The 22828-nt window shown below is 43.2% G+C and overlaps 1 protein-coding gene across 1 annotated transcript in view; it reads right to left on the bottom strand.

Moving 5' to 3' along the window:
- LOC124804933 (probable cytochrome P450 6a20) overlaps positions 1-21265 on the bottom strand; it is a 118026-nt gene extending 96761 nt beyond the window's left edge. Inside the window, exons 1-2 of the mRNA XM_047265311.1 lie at positions 21142-21265; positions 3282-3500 (exon numbers count right to left, since the gene is read on the bottom strand). Coding sequence (XP_047121267.1) covers positions 3282-3478 — 197 coding nt within the window. The 5' untranslated portion in view covers positions 3479-3500; positions 21142-21265. The remainder of the gene's footprint in view (positions 1-3281; positions 3501-21141) is intronic.
- Between the last annotated feature and the right edge of the window lie 1563 nt (positions 21266-22828).

Genomic DNA, 22828 nt, shown 5'->3' with positions numbered 1-22828 from the left:
CTTACACATGCCGAATATTGAGGAGATAGAGGAAGTGTGTGAGGATACCGAACGAGTAATTCAGTAGGTAAAGGGAGATGAAAATCTAATAGTCCTGGGGGTTGGTGGTGGTGGTGGCTCTGAGCACTATGGTACTTAACATCTGAGGTCATCAGCCCCCTAGAACTTAGAACTTAGAACTACTTAAACCTAAGGGCATCACACACATCCATGCCCGAGGCAGGATTCGAACCTGCGACCGTAGCAGTCGCGCGGTTCCGGACTGCGCGCCTAGAACCGCTAGACCACCGCGGCCGGCCTGGGGGTTGGATGCAGTTGTAGGAGAAGGAGGAGAAGAGAGCGTTACGGGGGATCAGTACCATCACTTATTAGTTTATGTGGTATATATCTGTCAACTGCTGTCGAAAACATTCCACAACTTTTCTACACGTAAATGATCAGATCGGAAGGAGTGGAGACTGTCTCTTAAAAGGGCGTTAAGAGCATTTTTATCGGCTTTTTTAAACAAATATACTTTGCGTTTCTTTTTGATGGTTGTAGGTGTATTCAGCCTAGCAGCAACTGCCTTGTGGTCGCTAATTCCTGTATTCGTCATAATACTCACTATTTGTCCAGGATTATTTGTTGCTGAAAGGTCAAGTCTGCTTTCGCAACCATTTACGCTTCGAGTGGGCTTGTGAACTAATTGTTCGAAATAATTTTCTGAGAAAGCATTCAGTACAGTTTCGGATGACGTTTTATGCCTGCCGCCGGCTTTAAACGTATAATTTTTGCAGCATATCGAGGATAGATTGAAGTCACCACCGACTATTACTGTGTGAACGGGGTACTTATTTGAGACGAGAATCAAGTTTTCTTTGAACTGTTCAGTAAATGGCTAAAATGGTTCAAATGGCTCTGAGCACTATGGGACTTAACATCTATGGTCATCAGTCCCCTAGAACTTAGAACTACTTAAACCTAACTAACCTAAGGACATCACACAACACCCAGTCATCACGAGGCAGAGAAAATCCCTGACCCCGCCGGGAATCGAACCCGGGAACCCGTGCGTGGGAAGCGAGAACGTTACCGCACGACCACGAGCTGCGGACAAATGGTTCAAATGGCTCTGAGCACTATGGGACGTAACTTCTGTGGGCATCAGTCCCCTAGAACTTAGAACTACTTAAACCTAACTAACCTAAGGACATCTCGGCTATCCTGGCGGGTCCTCAGGCAGGATTCGAACCTGCGACCGTAGCGGTCGCGCGGTTCCAGACTGTAGCGCCTAGAACCGCTCGGCCACTCCGGCCGGCATCTGTTCAGTAACTATATCTTCTGAGTCGGGGGGTCGGTAAAACGATCCAATCAATAGTTTAGTCCGATTGTCAGGTATAACCTCTACCCATACTGTTTCACACGAACTATCTACTTCAGTTCCGCTACAAGGCAAACTACCTCTGACAGCAATAAATACTCCACCACTCACTGTATTTAATCTATCCTTTCAGAACACTGTTAGATCGTTTGAAAAAATTTCGGCTGAACTTATTTCCGGCTTTAGGCAGCTGTCTGTACCTACAACTATTTGAGCTTCAGTGCTTTCTATTAGGGCTTGGAGCTCTGGTTCTTTCCCAACACAGCTACGACAATTTACAACTACAATACCAATCGTTTCTACAACTACCTTACTGTGTTTTACCAGCCCACTTTTAGACGGACGCCCCTTCTGTGGTCCCCTGAGACCCTCTAACAACCTAAAAAAAACGCACAGTCCCTTCCACACAGCCCCCGCTACTCGTGTGACCGCCTCCTGTGTGTAGGACTCCTGACCTATTAAGCGGAGTATCAAAGATAGTTATTAATTTCAGGAAGAAATTTCTGAGAATGTACGTTTGGAACACAGCATTGTTTGGCAGTGAGACATAGTCTGTGGAAAAACCGGAACAGAATAGAAACATTTGAGACGTTGTGGCACAGAAGAATGTTGTAAATTAGGTGGACTGCTAAGGTAAAAAATGAGGTTTCCCGCAGAATCGGAGAGGAAAGGATTGTATGGAAAACACTGACAAAAAGAAGGGGCAGGATGGTAGTACATCTGTTAAGATATCAGGAAATAACTCGCTTTATACTAGGAGCTATAGGGGGTAAAACCCGTGGAGAAAGACAGAAACTGGGATGAATCCAGTATATACTTAAGGACATAGGTTGCAAGTGCAAGAGTCTGAATGAAAAGGTTGAGACCGGAGGGGAATTCGTGACGTGCAGCATCAAACCAGTCGAAAGACTGATGGCTCTAAAAACAAGTTGTCGACGGTGTAGCGTTCAACAAGCTGTAACAACGTAAATTTAGTAGCCAGCGCCATAAGATTTATGAATGTAAAATTGTATCTAGTCACTAGTATATAATATAATGTACTATAGATACTATAATGCAAACTGCCAGAAAACTGTCAAACTATCTATTGCCATTATATTCATGTATGTAGCGCACTCTCTCATAATTATTTTTGCTTTGTTTCGTCTTTACAATATTTAACAGAATTTGAGAACAAACATATTTTGTTTGTGAGACAGTGCATGTGGTGCTATATAGTCTCTGTATATTCAAGGCTTAGGAAAGCGTTAAATATTGCTTATTATGCGATGAAATATGGACTTCTTCAAAATCATCGTGACAGTCTTTGGATTAGTTTCATATTCGTGGATATGTAGGCAAAAGGGACAACCATCAATACAGAGGCATATGTGAAGACTCTCAACAGACTCAAAAACTATTTCTGGCGTGTTCGGTCTGACAAGGTTCCAAAAGGAACCTTGCTCCACCATTACAATATTCGCCCACACAGAAGTCTCTGAAGCCGAAAACACATCCCCAAATTGAGTTCGACATTTTCTCATTCCCCCCATAGTGCAGAACAGGTGCCATCAGCAGATCACCTGTTTGAATCCCTCCAGGCTTCTCTATGTGTTACAAACTTTTAAGAAGGTGAGAGCACAATTCGTGCAGTTAAAGCATGACTGTGAACGCAGGAGAAGAGCTTTGACGAACACAGAGTTTTTATTCATTACTGCATTCTGTTACACTTGTAGTAGTGATTCCCGTGATTCCGGTAGACCTCTCCTTTAAATAATTGTACCAGTACAGTTCTTGTGATATGCCACACCTCGGAACTGATTGACTCATTTATATCAAAAATACCACTTTTAGAGTCTTGTATAAATTTCTACTGACGGACATGGACACTCAATATGCGTGAATATTCGATTACATAGTTTTGGTGTTTCGTTGACCTTACTTGTATATGTCTCTGATGACTTCGGTGACGTGTTTCTTGCCGAGAATGGCGTCCTTCATATTCCCAAATGGCACCGAAGGCTCCAGGCAGGGCACTCCCAGACTCTGCCAGTATCCATAGTTCCACGACAGGTACTTCCATAGGAGCCACGCCGTCAGAACAACGAGGGCACCGGTAGTACACCAGTCCATGGACATAGCGCTCGCTATCTACCAGAAACTGGAAAATAACAAAACAAGATAAGTATTATCAGTCATTCTTCTTTCATTATAGTTCATAGTGAGAAGGACTAGTCCACCCAATACGCATCGCTAGCAGTTCGGTGAACAGTTGAGGAAAAGCTGATTTTTAGGGAGCAGTTCCTTACCATACAAGTCACAAAAACCTCTCGTCGAACCCCTAACACATTCTAGCTGTATATCTCATCTGACAAACCATTCCAGGAGGCAGTAATGGAAACCTCTGTGCGAGCTCGAATCTCTCTAATTTTACTTTCTATTGAGGCTTACCAGGAATCGTTCTTCAAATAAACCATCCGCGACTAGAACAGGAAAAGGCGGAAGCAACAATCACGCACAAAGTTTCCTCTGGCACACACCGTAAAGTGGTTTACAAATCAAATGGTTCAAATAGCTCTGAGCACTATGGGACTTAACATCTGAGGTCATCAGTCCCCTAGAACTTAGAACCAATTAAACCTAACTAACCTAAGGACATCACACACAACCATGCCCGAGGCAGGATTCAAACCTGCGACCGTATCGGTCGCGCGGTTCCAGACTGAAGCGCCTAGAACCGCTCGGCCACTGCGGCCGGCAGTGGTTTACAGACGGCACATGTAGAGATCTGGAGAAAGGACTGGCTATAGCAACAGTCGAACACCCTCTCTATCGAGGCAGATGAGCACAGCACAGGCAACATGGGGTCTTGCGTTATCTTGCCAGAATATAGCGTTATGAAGACCTCAAAAAAGTATACTGCTCGAGAGTACAGTACACAGAAGTACAGCGAAGCAAACACACAGTCTCGTACTTTGTCAGAAAGCGTGAGAAAATCAAAGTACATCTCTCATACTTCAAAGAAATGTTGGAATTGTCAAGATATTATAAGCTAGCACAAACAGTCCAAAAGGACAAATAAGTGAGTAATCCATACACAACAGCAAAGTCAATATATCTTCCAACAAATTCAGCGGAACAAACAGCTTAATAAACTTCAGCGAAGTGTCTTGGCCATGGCTAGCGCCATCCTTACGTAGCAAGAGGTATCGCACATGTCATACCACGTGGCTTCAGCACACAGAGGTCTCAGCACAGAGAGCACAAACCACTGTTGCCATGAGTCGCCTCCAGCTTCTTCATTTCCTCGTCACTCGCTGTGTGAGACACCAAGCCTCTCATTCGTGTAACTGACGTGTAGGGCTGGTAATGTCCAAGGCATTACTTGCCTGCTTGAACCAGGCGTGGGGGGAGGGGGGGGGGGGGGGGGGACATTGGACTGGGTGGACAAGGATCAGCCTCCCTGGGAGCCTACACCTTAACAAATCTCAGCTTCCACTTTGTCCTGTGTAGTTCTTCGCTGCATGGATGGGGTTCGTATTGGCATGAGGTAGAAGGCAGAGGAGACTGCCAATGCCAGCTAGGACGCTATGTAATGAGGTGGCAGCTTGGGTGGATGGTGGTTGGGCATCTGCTGTGTCATAATTTTCCGGAGGAGGTGGGGGGATGTTGGTCTCTCAGATGACATGGGGGGATGGTGGTCTCTCATATGACATGGCCGGATCTGCTGGGGATCAGATAGTCCCGCCAGCTGCTATCTCAAACATTTGATGCCCCCTGTTTCCAATGACAGTACCTGGAGTCCATAAAGCGAAAAGTATGGGGCCCAGCAAAGGGAGCCCAGAAGGTCTCGGAGCCTTATAATGTGCCGTGCCTGCACCCTTCTAGCAGCCATTCTGGGCTATTGTCACTGTCAGGGGTGGGCCGCTATGTCACGAGGAAGTTCCTGAATGTGCCCCCTGCTGTTGTTGTTGTTGTGGTCTTCAGTCCTGACACTGGTTTGATGCAGCTCTCCATGCTACTCTATCCTGTGCAAGCTTCTTCATCTCCCAGTACCTACTGCAGCCTACATCCTTCTGAATCTGCTTAGTGTATTCATCTCTTGGTCTCCTTCTACGATTTTTACCCTCCACGCTGCCCTCCAATACTAAATTGGTGATCCCTCGATGTCTCAGAACATGTCCTGCCAACCGATCCCTTCTTCTAGTCAAGTTGTGCCACAAGCTCCTCTTCTCTCCAATTCTATTCAATACCTCCTCATTAGTTATGTGATCTACCCATCTAATCTTCAGCATTCTTCTGTAGCACCACATTTCGAAAGCTTCTATTCTCTTCTTGTCTAAACTATTTACCGTCCACGTTTCGCTTCCATACATGGCTACACTCCATACAAATACTTTCGGAAATGACTTCCTGACACTTAAATCTACACTCGATGTTAACAAATTTTTCTTCTTTAGAAACGATTTCTTTGCCATTGCCAGTCTACATTTTATATCCTCTCTACTTCGACCATCATCAGTTATTTTGCTCCCCAACTAGCAAAACTCCTTTACTACTTTAAGCGTCTCATTTTCTAATCTAATTCCCTCAGCATCACCCGACTTAATTCGACTACATTCCATTATCCTAGTTTTGATTTTGTTGATGTTCATCTTATATCCTCCTTTCAAGACACTGTCCATTCCGTTCAACTGCTCTTCCAAGTCTTTTGCTGTCTCTCACAGAATTACAATGTCATCAGCGAACCTCAAAGTTTTTATTTCTTCTCCATGGATTTTAATACCTACTCCGAATTTTTCTTTTGTTTCCTTTATTGCTTGCTCAATATACAGATTGAATAACATCGGGGATAGGCTACAACCCTGTCTCACTCCCTTCCCAACCACTGCTTCCCTTTCATACCCCTCGACTCTTATAACTGCCATCTGCTTTCTGAACAAATTGTAAATAACCTTTCGCTCCCTGTATTTTACGCCTGCCACCTTCAGAATTTGAAAGAGACTATTCCAATCAACATTGTCAAAAGCTTTCTCTAAGTCTACAAATGCTAGAAATGTAGGTTTGCCTTTTCTTAATCTTTCTTCTAAGATGAGTCGTAGGGTCATTATTGCCTCACGTGTTCCAACATTTCTACAGAATCCAAACTGATCTTCCCCGAGGTCGGCTTCTATCAATTTTTCCATTCGTCTGTAAAGAATTCGTGTTAGTATTTTGCAGCTGTGACTTATTAAACTGATAGTTCGGTAATTTTCACATCTGTCAACACCAGCTTTCTTTGGGATTGGAATTATTATATTCTTCTTGAAGCCTGAGGGTATTTTGCCTGTCTCGTACATCTTCCTCACCAGATGGTATAGTTTTGTCAGGACTGGCTCTCCCAAGGCTGTCAGTAGTTCTAATGGAATGTTGTCTACTACGGGGGCCTTGTTTCGACTCAGGTCTTTCAGTACTCTGTCAAACTCTTCACGCAGTATCATATCTCCCATTTCATCTTCATCTACATCCTCTTCCATTTCCATAATATTGTCCTCAAGTACATCGCCCTTGCATAGACCCTCTATATACTCCTTCCACCTTTCTGCTTTCCCTTCTTTGCTTAGAACTGGGTTTCCATCTGAGCTCTTGATATTCATACAAGTCGTTCTCTTTTCTCCAAAGGTCTCTTTAACTATCGTGTAGGCAGTATCTATCTTACCCCTAGTGAGATAAGCCTCTACATCCTTACATTTGTCCTCTAGCCATCCCTGCTTAGCCATTTTGCACTTCCTGTCGATCTCATTTTTGAGACGTTTGTATTCCTTTTTGCCTGCTTCATTTACTGCATTTTTATATTTTCTCCTTTCATCAATTAAATTCAATATTTCTTCTGTTACCCAAGGGTTTCTACTAGCCCTCGTTTTTTTACCTATTTGATCCTCTGCTGCCTTCACTATTTTATCCCCCTGCTGTAGTCACCCATTATTGTATCGGCCGTTAAAAATTGAATTTTTCTCGAATTGCTTTGTTTTTCGGAAATCCTGCTCATCCAAAACAACTTCCTGGAGCCTAGTGGCACTACACCGTGCGAATCACTCCTTAATGTATTTGTTCACGGTTTAACTGGTTTATCTTACACACTAGACGCACGCACCTCATGACAGCTCTACACTGGCAACAGCTTTCTGTCGCCGAAGGTTAACTTTGGTGTGATGTTCAGTTGGAACGTTTACTTTCAGACTCTTGTTGCATCCTTCACCCACTTCATGCTCATCGTGTGCATCAGACTTCGGCTGTGCTGTAAACAGGTCGCTGTGCAGGTCATCTGCTTGCCTTGCAATTACTCATTACTTGCCCTCGAGCTGCTTCCCGAACTTCTGGCGTTTCACTCTTCAACAGATTCAGTCCTCTCGACTTAATTTCCCACTCTACGAACTCGTCTCCTCTTCCTTTTCATCTGTTCACAATGCTTCTGGGGAAACATTTGTGTCTATACCGTTTCTGCCATAACATTTTCGACACAACTGTCAATAATTTCTTGTGTATTCCCCGTAGTATCTAAAACAATAACATTATCTGCAGTTCCTATTTGGACGATGTAAAAATCACCAGCATATTCACTTCGTGCATCTGGCCCAGGCTCTATGGCCTCGGCACAACATGCATCGGCTGGAATGGATGATGACGATTTATTTTGTTTGCTTGGTGGTCATGAAGAGTATGCTATCCATGACACTGAAACGATGGTTGTACAGATAACATGCTTGTACTCCTCTCGTCTGACAAAGCAAAATTTGTTCTCTTTCCTGACACTTTGGGTATAGTGTATGAATCTAATGGTCCAAAACTGACACAGACAAGAAAAGCTACTAAATCGCTACTTGACAAATTAGGAATAAATGAAGAAACAGCCATATAAGAGCCATACCAACTAAATTATAGAGGTGCATTAAATGGTACAATAATTCAGGTGGTCACACCATCTCCTAAATCAGATTTGATGATCTACATCTACATCTACATCTATACTCCGCGAGCCACCTTACGGTGTGTGGCGGAGGGTACTTATTGTACCACTATCTGATCCCCCCTTCCCTGTTCCATTCACGAATTGTGCGTGGGAAGAACGACTGCTTGTAAGTCTCCGTATTTGCTCTAATTTCTCGGATCTTTTCGTTGTGATCATTACGCGAGATATATGTGGGCGGTAGTAATATGTTGCCCATCTCTTCCCGGAATGTGCTCTCTCGTAATTTCGATAATAAACCTCTCCGTATTGCGTAATGCCTTTCTTGAAGTGTCCGCCACTGGAGCTTGTTCAGCATCTCCGTAACGCTCTCGCGCTGACTAAATGTCCCCATGACGAATCGCGCTGCTTTTCGCTGGATCATGTCTATCTCTTCTATTAATCCAACCTGGTAAGGGTCCCATACTGATGAGCAATACTCAAGAATCGGACGAACAAGCGTTTTGTAAGCTACTTCTTTCGTCGATGAGTCACATTTTCTTAGAATTCTTCCTATGAATCTCAACCTGGCGCCTGCTTTTCCCACTATTTGTTTTATGTGAACATTCCACTTCAGATCGCTCCGGATAGTAACTCCTAAGTATTTTACGGTCGTTACCGCTTCCGATGATTTACCACCTATGGCATAATCGTACTGGAATGGATTTCTGCCCCTATGTATGCGCATTATATTACATTTATCTACGTTTAGGGAAAGCTGCCAGCTGTCGCACCATGCATTAATCCTCTGCAGGTCCTCCTGGAGTACGTACGAGTCTTCTGATGTTGCTACTTTCTTGTAGACAACCGTGTCATCTGCAAATAGCCTCACGGAGCTACCGATGTTGTCAACTAAGTCATTTATGTATATTGTAAACAATAAAGGTCCTATCACGCTTCCCTGCGGTACTCCCGAAATTACCTCTACATCTGCAGATTTTGAACCGTTAAGAATGACATGTTGTGTTCTTTCTTCTAGGAAATCCTGAATCCAATCACAAACCTGGTCCGATATTCCGTAAGCTCGTATTTTTTTCACTAAACGTAAGTGCGGAACCGTATCAAATGCCTTCCTGAAGTCCAGGAATACGGCATCAATCTGCTCGCCAGTGTCTACGGCACTGTGAATTTCTTGGGCAAATAGGGCGAGCTGAGTTTCACATGATCTCTGTTTGCGGAATCCATGTTGGTTATCCAACAACATTCATTGATTTAGAAAAACACAAGATAAACTAGGTCCCCAGAAGCGACAAATGCGCTTGGATAGGATAATTATGTAGAATTCTCCAAGGCAAGAAATGACACAGCATTAATAATGAACAACACACAACCTAACATTTATCTGAAATCTCTGGAAGTAAGACCGTGGTGGTTGTTGTTACGGCAAAAAGTCAAGCGCCGGCACTCCATTCGGCAACGAGAGAGTGGAGAGGCCTGTGAAGAAGACGTCAGCTAATTGCACGCTGACCGACCCCTCTCCAGGATGACAACGCGACGGCAGCGGCCTCTATGCGAAGATGACATAAGTGCCTCGCCGACTGGTGGCGGCCCACTTCTGCAGCAGCATCAAGATTAGGCACTTCAAGACCAGCTACTCGGAAATTGTACATACAGAAGAACATCGTTTATTTTGTCTGTCGCCCTCTGCTTGCGACACATCTGTTTAACACAAAGTTAAGCATTGTCATGTACTTTTCGTAATAAAACTCATTAATACGATGTGCCTGAATTGTTGTCTAGCGATCCGAGAAGCAGGTTTCCTAGAAACCCCATCTTTGATAACTAGGCAGGATTCAATAGTTAAGGAAACAAACACAGTTACCTCTGTCATGACTCAATGACTCATATTCTCTCGACCTTAACTATTAAGATGCGTGATTACTCGATTCAAACAGTACAAGGTGAAAGGGCAAAAGGTAATTAACTACGCGCCTAAACTCTGTGGTCTGCGGGAATACATATTACTGTTAATCTAGCCCCACATTGCCTAACCTGAAATCTAACCATCCTACAGCACTTTGCTGTCTCAAGCTTCACACACCGAGCGAGGCGGCGCAGTGGTTAGCACACTGGACTCGCATTCGGGAGGACGACGGTTCAATCCCGTCTCCGGCCATCCTGATTTAGGTTTTCCGTGATTTCCCTAAATCGTTTCAGGCAAATGCCGGGATGGTTCCTTTGAAAGGGCACGGCCGATTTCCTTCCCACTCCTTCCCTAACCCGAGCTTGCGCTCCGTCTCTAATGACGTCGTTGTCGACGGGACGTTAAACACTAACCACCACCACCACCAAGCTTCACACTACACGCTGTTCTCACCGCGGCTGGTTCGATGATTGCAATCGCAGGCGACGTGATGCTGCTGAATGTCACGCCCTACTGGCCGCTACCCAAGGATGCCTGCACAAACCATTAACGCTAATGGTCAAAGTCCACTGCAGCGCCCAGTGCAGGATGGAAAAATTGTATCCCGAATCAAGGCAAGCTACTGCTCACTACCTGACTCTGAATAAGAGCAATTTCACTCTACAAACCAGACTATATCTTCTATCGTAGAATAAGATACCGCCTGAAGCAAATGCATGACCAAACTTACCCCTCCAGCTTCTCATGGCAGGTCCTTCCCCACATGAATGTAAGTCAGAAGACAAACATCTAACTTGAAGCGTTCTGTGCTTTCATGAGAGTCTGGAAAAGATATTACCTGCTTCCGCATTCTTCAGCTACCGCTTTCCTCGGCATCATTTTTTTTTAGCAAAAGAAGTTTTCAGGGGGGAACCTTCAGCCAGCTCAGCGCCGCTGAAGGGACAGCTTTGTCAGCCAGAGGTTCTATCTGCATTAGTCACTCCTCATTTTCATATTCTCTTGCGTGTCTGTAGAACATGAGCGATGCGACGTCCCATGCCGTCTTCAGACACAAAGGGGCACCACAGCTCCCCAGTAAGTGTCCCAATCAGAGGGTGCCATCCCATGCGCTCAGCCTGTCATGATCCCCCACAGGAAGCCCATCGTAAATTCCTCTCTTCCCGCCAGCACGTGACAACACAACTTCTGACGAACGCTGGCCTGCTGCCGACTGTACCACATGCATACACTAATACTCACCAATGTGTTTTTTGTGCTATCGTGTATCGATACCATCGCACAGACGTCTGAAAGTTGGCAACGGAATTGTAAGTTTCCATCAGACACCAATGTGGGATCCGGTGACCCGCTGAGCCATATCCCCAGTGGCTCTGCCCTCCGCGATATAGAACGGTCAGTGGCAGCAACACAGCCCACTCGCACTTGGATGACATCATTGTTTGTACTTAATTTAGAAGCCTCATCCTTGTTGACATTGTGATAGCTGGACCCTGTTTCTTACTGCATTATTTGTAATGCGTCTTTGTACACTTGGAGAAATGCATGTTAAGAAAATCGTCTGTTTGTTGTGTTAACTTGTTCGCTAATCATTTCTGCTCGTACGAAGACAGTTGCTGCATCACTCTGTAGCCAACCTCAACTCACGGTTGTATACGAATTCGAGCAAAACAATTTTCTTCACTATGACGTCAGAAACTCGGAACACTCGACTTTGACGTTCGAATATGTAGTCCATGCGACAACAACTTTAGGTATGAAAACAGTCCAATAGTGAGTTCTGATTATCTGGAAATGTTTCAATAGCAGGTCTATAGCATCGTGGACCTTTCAAGATTTTTGAGGAAGGGAAGAACAAGACGTTAGTGAAACTTCAGTCCATGATTATGGGATAGCTACCTACCTTACTGATCAATGTCACTATTCACGGACGTTGTTATTAACATTTATTTTTAGCAAAAAGTATTTTCTGGCATCCCTTCAGCCAGCTCAGCGCCGCAAAAAGGTTTAAAAAATTTGTCAAGAGCGAGTAGGACTCACTGACTAAGGGTCCCGTACAAATTTAATATTACATATATAGTTCATCCATCCTGAGTATCGACAATTCCAAGGTCGTATCAAAATCTCTACAGTAATTCCTAAGATTAGCTAGTACACACAAACACAAGCGAGTGAGGGGCTTCAGTTTACATATGTAGAGAGTGAAGTTTTAATAAAACATATTTTATTTACTTACTAAAACGTGACTACATCTAACATTTTATGTTTGCATGCAATAATGTTCCTCTATTATGCTTTTGACGGATGATGAATGTAATGTACGTTCAAATGGCAAAACATATTTTTATGTGATATAATTATAGTTTTCATGGTTTTTTTAGTTTAGCTGTACTTTAAAACCTTGCTTCACACTGATTTTCATGATTCTAGGTCAACGGGAAGTTTTGATGAGTGAGCTTTCGAATATCAAAATATGTTACATAAATGACAGAACCTTTTGATTGCATGGACTTAGTTTACAATTTTTCCGCCGCCAAGGGATCGTAGACTTTAATGCATGACATAAATTTCAGCTTGATACACCAAACTGTTTCAGAGAAGAAGGGTCTTAACAGACGAACAGACAAACAGAAGGTTAAAAAAATAGACAAAGATATTTTTTCGTTTGACGTAATTACAATTGGCAATTTTCGGCTTTTTCGTTACTTGCACTATGAAACCTTGTTTCTCACCAAATTTCATTATTCTAAGTCTACGGGAAGTACCCTAATGGTTTTTATGTTTGAGTTTCCGAGTATGAAAATATGTGACATAAATCTCTTTATTGAAGTGACACAAAAGATTAAAATTTTTACACCTTCAGGAGACCACAGTCCTTAATTTGTGACCTTAATTTGAACATGATACATATACCCGTTCGTGAGAGAGAGGGCTCTTATCAGTCTCACAAATAGACAGGCGGAAAGACAACAAAGCGATTCTATAGCGTTTCCCTTGAGGCACAAAGCCCTAAAGAGAACTGAAATTATATGCGGACATATTCATGGATGTGAGTGTGTGCAGCAAGAATAGTTAGGTGCCTACGTCATCTGAAACGTCGAAAAAAGTGTACATGTTGACGAAAATAAGAGTGAGTGAGGAAGAACAGTCCAATACGAAATACCTGTGCAGTAAGCAGTCAGTTTTCATCTGACCGGGAATTAATTACATGTGGTGTTCCTCAAGGTTCCATTTTGGGTCCATTGCTTTTTCTTGTGTATATTAATGACCTCTCATCTGTTACATTGCCAGATGCAAGGTTTGTTTTGTTTGCAGATTATACTAACATTGCAATAAGTAGCAAATCAAGTACAGATTTAGAAATAGCTGCTAATCAAATTTTCACTGACCTTAATAAGTGGTTTAAAGCTAATTCTTTGTCATTAAACTTTGAGAAGACCCACTATGTGCAGTTCACAACCTGTGAGAGATTTCCTTCCAGGATGAGTATAACATATGAAGACATCTAGATCGAAGAGATTGACAGTGTTAAATTTCTGGGATTACAACTCGATAGTAAATTCAGTTGGGAAGGGCATACCACAGAATTGCTTAAGTGCCTAAACAGGTCTGTATTTGCTGTGATGATGTCAGATGCAGGAGATATAAATATAAAAAAACTTGCATATTTTCCTTACTTTCATTCTATTATGTCGTATGGGATCATATTCTGGGGCAACTCATCAAACCGAGCAAAAGTTTTTATGGTGCAAAAGCGAGTGATAAGAATCATTTGTGGTGTAAATTCAAGAACATCTTGTAGAAACCTGTTCAAGGAATTTTGTATTCTAACCACTGCTTCTCAGTATATTTAATCCTTAATGAGTGTTGTTCCAAGTAATACACCTCCATTTCCAACCAATAGCTCAGTACACAGTATCAATACTAGGAATAAGAAGAATCTACATAAAGGCCTGAAATCACTTACCTTGGTCCAAAAAGGGGTCCAATATTCAGGAACACACATTTTTAATAAATAGCCAGTAACCATTAAAAACTTGGTTTCAGATAAAGCACGGTTTAAACAGAGTTTGAAAGACTTTTTGATAGGCAACTCCTTCTACTCCATAGATGAATACCTTAACACATACTGCTGAGTCAGCTTAAGTAAAAATATCAGTTAGATTTCAATTTTGACAACACTTGGTCACAGCAGTCAAGATTAGGTATTTTGTGTATGATAAATTTATTAATACTGGATAACAGTGTTTCATTCTGACAGTGTGTTAATTCTGTAAATATTAGCTGTCCCAGTTTACTACATTGTATTACCTTATTTTCGACTATCTCTTGACAAATGATCAGGGTAGTAAGTATTATATTCAAATGTTTTATGTTTTTATGTCATTCTTTCTGACATGTTCCACACCCGCGAGAATCAAATCCATTTTTTGGGTCTATGGAAGGAAAACTGAATCTAGTCTAATCTAATCTAATGAAGTTCTTTGAGCTCCTCTCGGGTGCACAGACTTATATGAGGCCTTGCATTGTCATGGAGACGAAGAAGACCGTTCGCACTCTCGTAGCGATTAACACGCTGAAGTCGTATCTTCAATCCGCTGAGCGTTTCAAAGCATACTTCGAAATGGATCGTCGCACTACGACGGAGGCAATCAAACAGAATAACCTCTTCAAAGTCCCACAAGACCGTCGCCATGACTTTATCTGGTGAGTGTGCGGCTTTGAACTTTTTCTTCGGAGGAGAAGTGGTGTGACGCCACTCGTTGGATTGCCGTTTCGTTTCCGGTCCGAAGTAATGAAAAACTGTTTCATCACCTGTGACAATATTCGACAAAAATTGGTCACGATCAGTCTCATAACGCGCAAGCAATTCCGCACAGACTGTACTTCTTCGCTCTGTATGGTCTTCTGATAGGCGGCGAGGTTTAAATGGCTCTGAGAACTATGGGACTTAACATCTGAGGTCATCAGTCCCCTTGAACTTAGAACTACTTAAACCTAACTAACCTAAGGACATGACACACATCCATGCCCGAGGCAGGATGCGAACCTGCGACCGTAGCAGCAGCGAGGATCCGGACTGAAGCGCTTAGAACCGCTCGGCCACAGCGGCCGGCACTAGGCGGCGAGGAATCCAGCGGTCACGGTCCTTTGAGTACCCTAAGTGCTGAACAAGTGAGTCAACATTACCAACAGAGACGTCCAGTTAAACAGCGAAGTGTTTGATTGTGACCGTGGACCACATGGAATGAGAGTGTCAGCACGTTCCGACATTGTAGGAGTTACAGCTGTATGCGGCCCGTCGGCACGCGAGAGATAGGACAGGTATGCACGACTTGTGGCGATGATGACAGACGCCTCGCCCAACGAGTCACCGTGTCAGGTCTCCACAGAGATTCTGCAAGGGCTTGTGAATATCTGTGATACTCTGGTTTTCCGCCAAAAGAAACTCAATGACAGATCTCTGCCTGGAACGCAGCTCAGCTGCAGACGCCATTTTGAAGGCTACGTGTAGCACCGCCACCTATTGGAACTTCATGAAACTACTGCGGATCAAGCCCGAATATTCCACTATGTCCCAAAACAAATTCTCCATTTTTGCAACCGAAATTGGCCCAAAAAAATCTGTTGCACTACTTATTGAATGCCCCTCATACGTTGCAGGACGCAGCTGGAGTGGAAATACCAATGACGCAGCAGCATGACAGAGCCACTGCAGAATCGTTATTTCACATCTGAGCCGCGAATTTATTGTGACCTGTGTTACAAAAACAGACGCAGTAGCAAAACAAGGACAGTGAAAGACTGTATGAGTACTTGTTATTTGTAGTCAAAAGTATCGCAGTCTGTTTACTACCAGTACTGAGGAAGGATCTACGTTGATCTACGAGTCTACATGCCTCAACTGGCTCCCAGAACTCTGCTGCTGCTACGCGTAGCTCTGGCACTGGTGTCATGTCCTTTGCTATGGATCTGGCGCACTCTTAACTGGTGGGCCACCTGCCGGCCCTACTTAAGCTGCTGCTAGCATCCAAACTGCAGGTCTCTGGCTCATGTCCGGGGCTAGGTGGCCACTGACCCGCCGTCACTTGGGCAGACAAATTCCTGGCTGCCAGCCTGTGCTCGTGGGCAGACGTTGCTGTGGTGAGCACCCCTCCTACACTGGGTCCACGTAGTGTTCTCGCGCGCCACGGCGTGCCTCAACCTCAGCTACTTGGTGGCCTCTACGCAACGCAGCTGCTGTAGTGGAACGCCGACTGGGTGGTGTCAACGGTATTGCCTTGCCGTTTGCGTCATCGCTTCCTCGCCTGCACGACAAAGCCGTGGAACGGGCTAACCACGACGTCTTCCGCGTCAGCGTACAACACTATTTGTTTATGGTTAGTCTAAATTTTTACAGTTGTTTTTATTTAAAATTTTCATTTCATGTATGTGTAAAGTAAAGTGTAATATATTGGAGATCCAAGTTCTTTGCATTGTATGTGAGTGATGTATGTAAAATACTATTCTAATTGTTTATTACGTTAAATAATTTTCTGATGACATTTTGTATTTAAAATTATTTCTGTGTATAAGCTGTTCATGTTGATGTAAGTTTCACAATTGTAAGAAATGGTCACGCTTAGGAACAGTGTAGGAAATAGATGTTATGTAAGAGCCAGTGTGCTTTTGTTTGAAATGGAAGTGCCTCTGAGGAGTGGAAAGGGTGGCAAGGACGAATTGGCGCGCTGCCTAGAGCAGGCGCGGGAATTAAGTGACACAGTCTGTAGGCAGCAGTGATTGAGGCAACACCTTTGTGGAGCAGGAGAAGCTTTGCCTGCAAATTTGCACAAAAATGCCACGGATGAACACTGCAAACGGCTTACGGCATAGCTGCGAGTTGTTGGGCAACTGTATGTAAAATTGAACGACGCCAAGAAGAGAAATAGAGCCCGTACAGCAAGATACTATGGGAGTGTAGAAGCTATAATTGTTCGCCACACCCAAGCCTACAGCCACAAGATAAGATTCATTTGTATTTCACTTTTGTACAGCGTGAACCATTAATTTAAACTGTTTTTTTTTTAATAATCATTCTTCAACTTTAAAGAAACTGGTTCTCCCTGTTATTTCATCCTAATCATACACCTGTATAGGGTTCCTTCCTGGTGTTTGATTAATCCGAGTATCCTGTTTTACAGACTTATGAAGAACCAAGTTAATATAAAGAGGCAACGTTTAAATTGTTTTTGCGTAAATAATGAGAAAGTTTTCGAAATTATTGCAAAGTGTTATAGTAAAAGTTTGCTCACCTAAAATTCAGTCAGAGTGAAGCAAAGTTACTACAATCTATTAAATGAATATACAGAATTAGTTCAAAGAGTAATAGCTTTTGAAAGTAAATTCCAATAAGAAAGAGGTTGTCTTGAAGTGAAATGTTCAGTATGAAAAGTGTGTGCTTTAGCAGCTAAGTATTTTAGTATTTAAGTTTGTTGATTATGGAAAGTGCTTTTCTAAAGGTCCCCCCTGGCCAATTTTTTTTAAGTTTCGTTGAAGTTATCTTCTGGGCTTTTTCTCTTTTAAAAATGTAATGTATAAGGGTGTAGTCCAACATTGTCTACGTGAATTAATAGTTATTTGAAGAAGCAACTTAAACAGTAACAAGAAAGTAGGAAAAATTCATACTTCTGCTTTCTCAACACTTCACTGTTTCATTGCCTGGATAGGCTGGCGACCGTTAGTAGATGTTTTAAACCACTAAGTGAACTTGGAACTGAGTTGTCCTAGCTTCAATATAATACTATTCATACTGCGTTTCCATCTAAAAGCTGGGTAAGATCTTAGGAAAAGAATTGAATAGTTTGAGTTATTTATGCAGTAGACACAACACATGGTCAAATCTACTCTGTGATTAGCTTTTCCTATTAACAGGACTATCCTCCCATACTGTACTTTATTTGTAAACTAATATAAATTTTAGTAAGAGGGTTATATGTGGCAACATAGAGACAGGGTTTCCTGTTATTTAGGTAAAAGCATACTAAATTATGATAGTGGTGGTAGGGTTATAAGCTGTGTCCTGGACGTCGGCGTCTCTAGACATCGGCACGACTATTGTGGCATCGAGCAATAAATATGTGGTTTATCACTACTGTTTCATTGACGATACGTCGGACGTCTACCAGGCATCCAGTCACTGCTTCACAGCTATCCTGGACTACGGGCATCCTGACCTCCACATTTATCCCATCACACCCCCTGGGATAAATTCAGTGTTAATGTTGAACACGACATTCATAGAAGGTACAATATAGCGTTTAAACTTACGAAGCATATGAATAAAGTAGAGGAAGATACTGCTAACATTAATACAATAACAGATAATCAATGGATACACCATTAAAGAAATTTATAATATGATGAAGATAATGAAGAGGTTTATTCTATAAAAATTGATATAACTCTGTAGATCAAATAGACATAAAAGAATTATAAGCAACCTTAAATGTAACAAAACTAGAAAAGCTACTGGCCTAGATGGCATTAATGCTGAATTAATCAAATACGGAGGAACCATTTCAGAATTTTGCTTCCTCCATTTTTTAAATATGTGTTGGAAGAACTGTTCTGTACCTGAAGAATGGTACCCACCAAAAGTAATTTCTATATTTAAAAAAGGCTACAGGAAAGACGCAGGAAATTATAGACAAATAAGTTTACTAAATACAGGATGTAAAATTTGTGGGAAAGTTCTACAGTGCTACAAACTATCACTGATACAATACTCTCAGAAGAACACGTGTGTGTTTAGCTTTCGATCTTTAAAGATCCTACGCCACTGGTCTCAAGATGTCTGTAATTTGTTTCACATGTCTGCAGAAGCTGTGTCGTGAACAGCTGGCCTGAGGCTAATAAATGACGAAAAAAGCGAAAAATGTGTTTCAGTTAACACATAACAAAACCCGACATTAAGGCCGTCAGGAGACGGGACGAGTTAGCTAATGTGAACCGAGGTTCTGCGAGTTCTGTGACGTCACTTTCTGCTATTCGAAGCCCACAAGAGAAACAGGCTGTACCGCGTATGTCACAGCACGTGAGACAGGGGCCAACGAGATATACCAATTAATAACAGTTCGGCGATTAAAGCGTCTAGGGAACTAAAAATACGAGATTGCTGGACTTAGAAATATATCGTAGCGTAGTTGGCTGAGGCGTCATGTTATGGCACTGAAGATCGAACGGTAGAGATTTCGCTTCTTACCGTATACTTTTTTTTCACCTTCGGGTTTCCTAAAATGTTGTGGAACTTCCCTTCGAAATTAATGGAAATAATTTCTGTAATATTTGATATTATGTAAATGTAACTGCGCTGTCTGTCAGGAGTGAGTTTGTTTGATTTGGTGAACTTCTGTCAGCTGATGTCCTTACCAGATGGACATGTACCTTTCGTTTTCGTTTTATTACATGTCCACAGATATTATTAAAGTTTTTATTTATTTATACCATAGACAGAAGAATATGACTAACATAGGTTAAGAAAGGGAATGTGCGTTTTAATGAAGATAACGTAGGAATTCTACGTGTGTCCATTTTTGTGAACAAACTGTATGGTTTGCGAGCGAAATAAAGCCGACAACTGCTGCTGGAGAGCGCTGAGAACGCAATATCACGTTAACCAGTGCGCGCAATGTGCTAATTGCGGTGTGTCTCGTGGCGTTGGATATCCCATCTGCTCGCATGCCAACGTTAGCTGCTTCGTCCCATGTGCTGACAGCTTTAGACAATAAGCAGGTGGGAAGAGAGAAAGATAAGGAAATTTTTGGTAAGCTCGTATGGGACCAAACTGTTGAGGTCATCGGACCCTAGACTTCCACAGTACTTAATCTAGCTTAACCTAACTTACGCTAAGGACAACATACACACCCATGCCCGAGGGAGGACTCGAACCTCCGACGGGGGGAGCCGTGCGAACCATGGCAAGACGCCCCAGACCGCACGGCTACCCCGTGCGGCAGAAAGATAAGAGGACATATTTTGATTATAATTATTTCCTACCAATGATAAATAAGTGGAGAAAGAATTATGAATGTTTCAACCTAAAATACATTTATTTTTATATTTAACTTTGCTGCATACTCCAGAATGAGATTTTCACTCTGCAGCGAAGTGTGCGCTGATATGAAACTTCCTGGCAGATTAAAGCTGTGTGCCGGACCGAGATTCGAACTCGGGACCTTCGCCTTTCGTGGGCAAGAGCTCTGAGCTACCCAAACACGACTCACGCCACCTCCTCACAGCTTCACTTCTGCCAGTACCTCGCCTCCTACCTTCCAAACTTTACAGAAGCTCTCCTGCGAACCTTGCAGAACTAGCACTCCTGAAAGAATGGATATTGCGGAGACGTGGCTTAGCCACAGCCTGGGGGATGTTTCCAGAATGAGATTTTCACTCTGCAGCGGAGTGTGCGCTGATATGAAACTTCCTGGCAGATTAAGTTTGGAAGGTAGAAGTCGAGGTACTGGCAGAAGTGAAACTGTGAGGACGCGGCGTGAGTCGTTCTTGGGTAGCTCAGATGGTAGAGCACTTGCCCGCGAAAGGCCCAGGTCCCAAGTTCGAGGATTGGTCCAGCATACAGTTTTAAATTGCTGCGTATTGATTAGGATGGAATATTACAGGACCCAGGTTCAAAAACAATTCTTGAATAGAAACCTGTAGACGTAAAGCTTTTAGCTGTAGATATTTATAAGTCTGTGCAGATTTTATTCAAATGACATGGTCCCTATCACAATGATTATAGTTAATATGACCTATGGCATATGTAGCTAATTAGCTAAATGTAGATACTTTAAAAAAAACCTACAATGCGTAGGGTGGAGCGCACTTTGCTGCTCTTGGAAGGTAGCCACTTCCGTGCCAAAAGGAATTCTGCTCGGGCAGCCTCAGGGTGAGACAAAGACGGAGTCGCGAAATACTCACGTCTGGCAGCGAAAGCGACGGCCCTCACAGCTCGGCGCTGTACACCACTGTGTTCGCCGCCAGCGGCAGCGAAGCGGAGGACCTTGTTACGGACCCCTCGTTACCACCAATTGGGTCCGGGCGCGTGCACCAGCAGCGTCTCACACGTAGGAGGCAGCAGCAAGACCAGGGACTCAACCAAGGGGCCACTGAGGAGGTGGGGGGAGGGGGGGTGGCAGTAGGGGCTACTGTCCCATTGAGAATCATTTAGTTTACGAGTATGAAAATGGACCTGTCTCCACAGCTGCCAGATCATGATGACCTAAAATACTTCGAAAATTATCACTAAAATAACCTGAAAATGTCGACAGAATGACGTAAAAATCATGTAAAACATATGTAAAGTGAGTTCTACGAGGGTCGCTCCAAAAGAAATGCACACTACTCTTGTAAAAATACAGTTTTCATTCTGCATGTGTGAAAGTTTTACAGTGTGTAGATGCATCCTTCCCGCTTGCTTTCAAACTTAGTCCAACCTGTTCCCGTTAGTGGTGCCGTTACAGCATGTCTTCAAGATGCATGCTACACTTGACGTTCGTCAGAAGCAACGTGCTGTAATAGAATTCCTGTGCTGTTAAAACGAGACAGTGGGAAACATCCACAAGAGGTTCAAAAAGGTGTATGGAGATGCTGCTATCGATCGCAGTACAGTCAGTCGGTGGGCAGCAGGTTACGTGATGAAAGCGGGCACGGCAATATTGAGGATTGTCCTCACAGCGGCAGGCCTCGTACAGCACACGCTCCAGACAATGTGCAGAGAGTTAACGAATTGGTGACTGCTGACAGATGCATCACGGTGAACGAATTGTCACGCTACGTTGGGATAGGGGAAGGAAGTGTTTGCAGAATACTGAAAGTGTTGGCGTTGAAAAAGGTTTGTGCCAGGTGGGTTCCCCGGATGTTGACAGTGGCTCACAAAGAAACAAGAAAAACGGTATGCAGCGAACTTTAGGAACAGTACGAGAATGGTGGAGATGAATTTCTTGGAAGAATTGTGACAGGTGATGACACATGGCTCCATCATTTTTCAACAGAGACGAAGAGGCAATCAATGGAGTGGCATCATGCAAATTCACCCAAGAAAAAGAAATTCAAAACCACACCATCTGCTGGAAAAGTTATGGCTACGGTGTTTTTCGATTCCGAAGGGCTCTTGCTTGTGGACATCATGCCAAGTGGAACCACCATAAATTCTGATGCATATGTGACGACACTGAAGAAACTACAAGCTCGACTGAGTCGTGTTCGACCACATCGGGAAAAGTGGGACGTTTTGCTGTTGCACGACAGTGCACGGCCACATTCAGTCAAAAATTCATGTAAGCGATCACAAAACTCGGATGGACAACACTGAAACACCCTCCTTACAGCCCTGACCTAGCTCCATGTGACTATCATCTCTTTGGAAAACTGAAAGACTCTCTTCGTGGAACAAGGTTTGAAGATGATGACTCCCTTGTGCACGCTGCCAAACAGTGGCTCCAACAGGTTGGTCCAGAATTTTACCGTGCGGGTCTACAGGCGCTGGTTCCAAGATGGCGTAAGGCAGTTGAGAGGGATGAAAATTATGTGGAGAAATGAAAATATTGTTCCTAAAGGGTGTATCTACACACTGTAAAACTTTAAACATATAGAATAAAAGATGGAT

The sequence above is a fragment of the Schistocerca piceifrons genome, chromosome 7 (assembly GCF_021461385.2).
Source record: "Schistocerca piceifrons isolate TAMUIC-IGC-003096 chromosome 7, iqSchPice1.1, whole genome shotgun sequence".
Lineage (NCBI taxonomy): Eukaryota > Metazoa > Arthropoda > Insecta > Orthoptera > Acrididae > Schistocerca > Schistocerca piceifrons.
The sequence above is the reverse complement of the archived record's forward strand: the minus strand, read 5'-3'. Positions and strand labels throughout refer to the sequence as shown.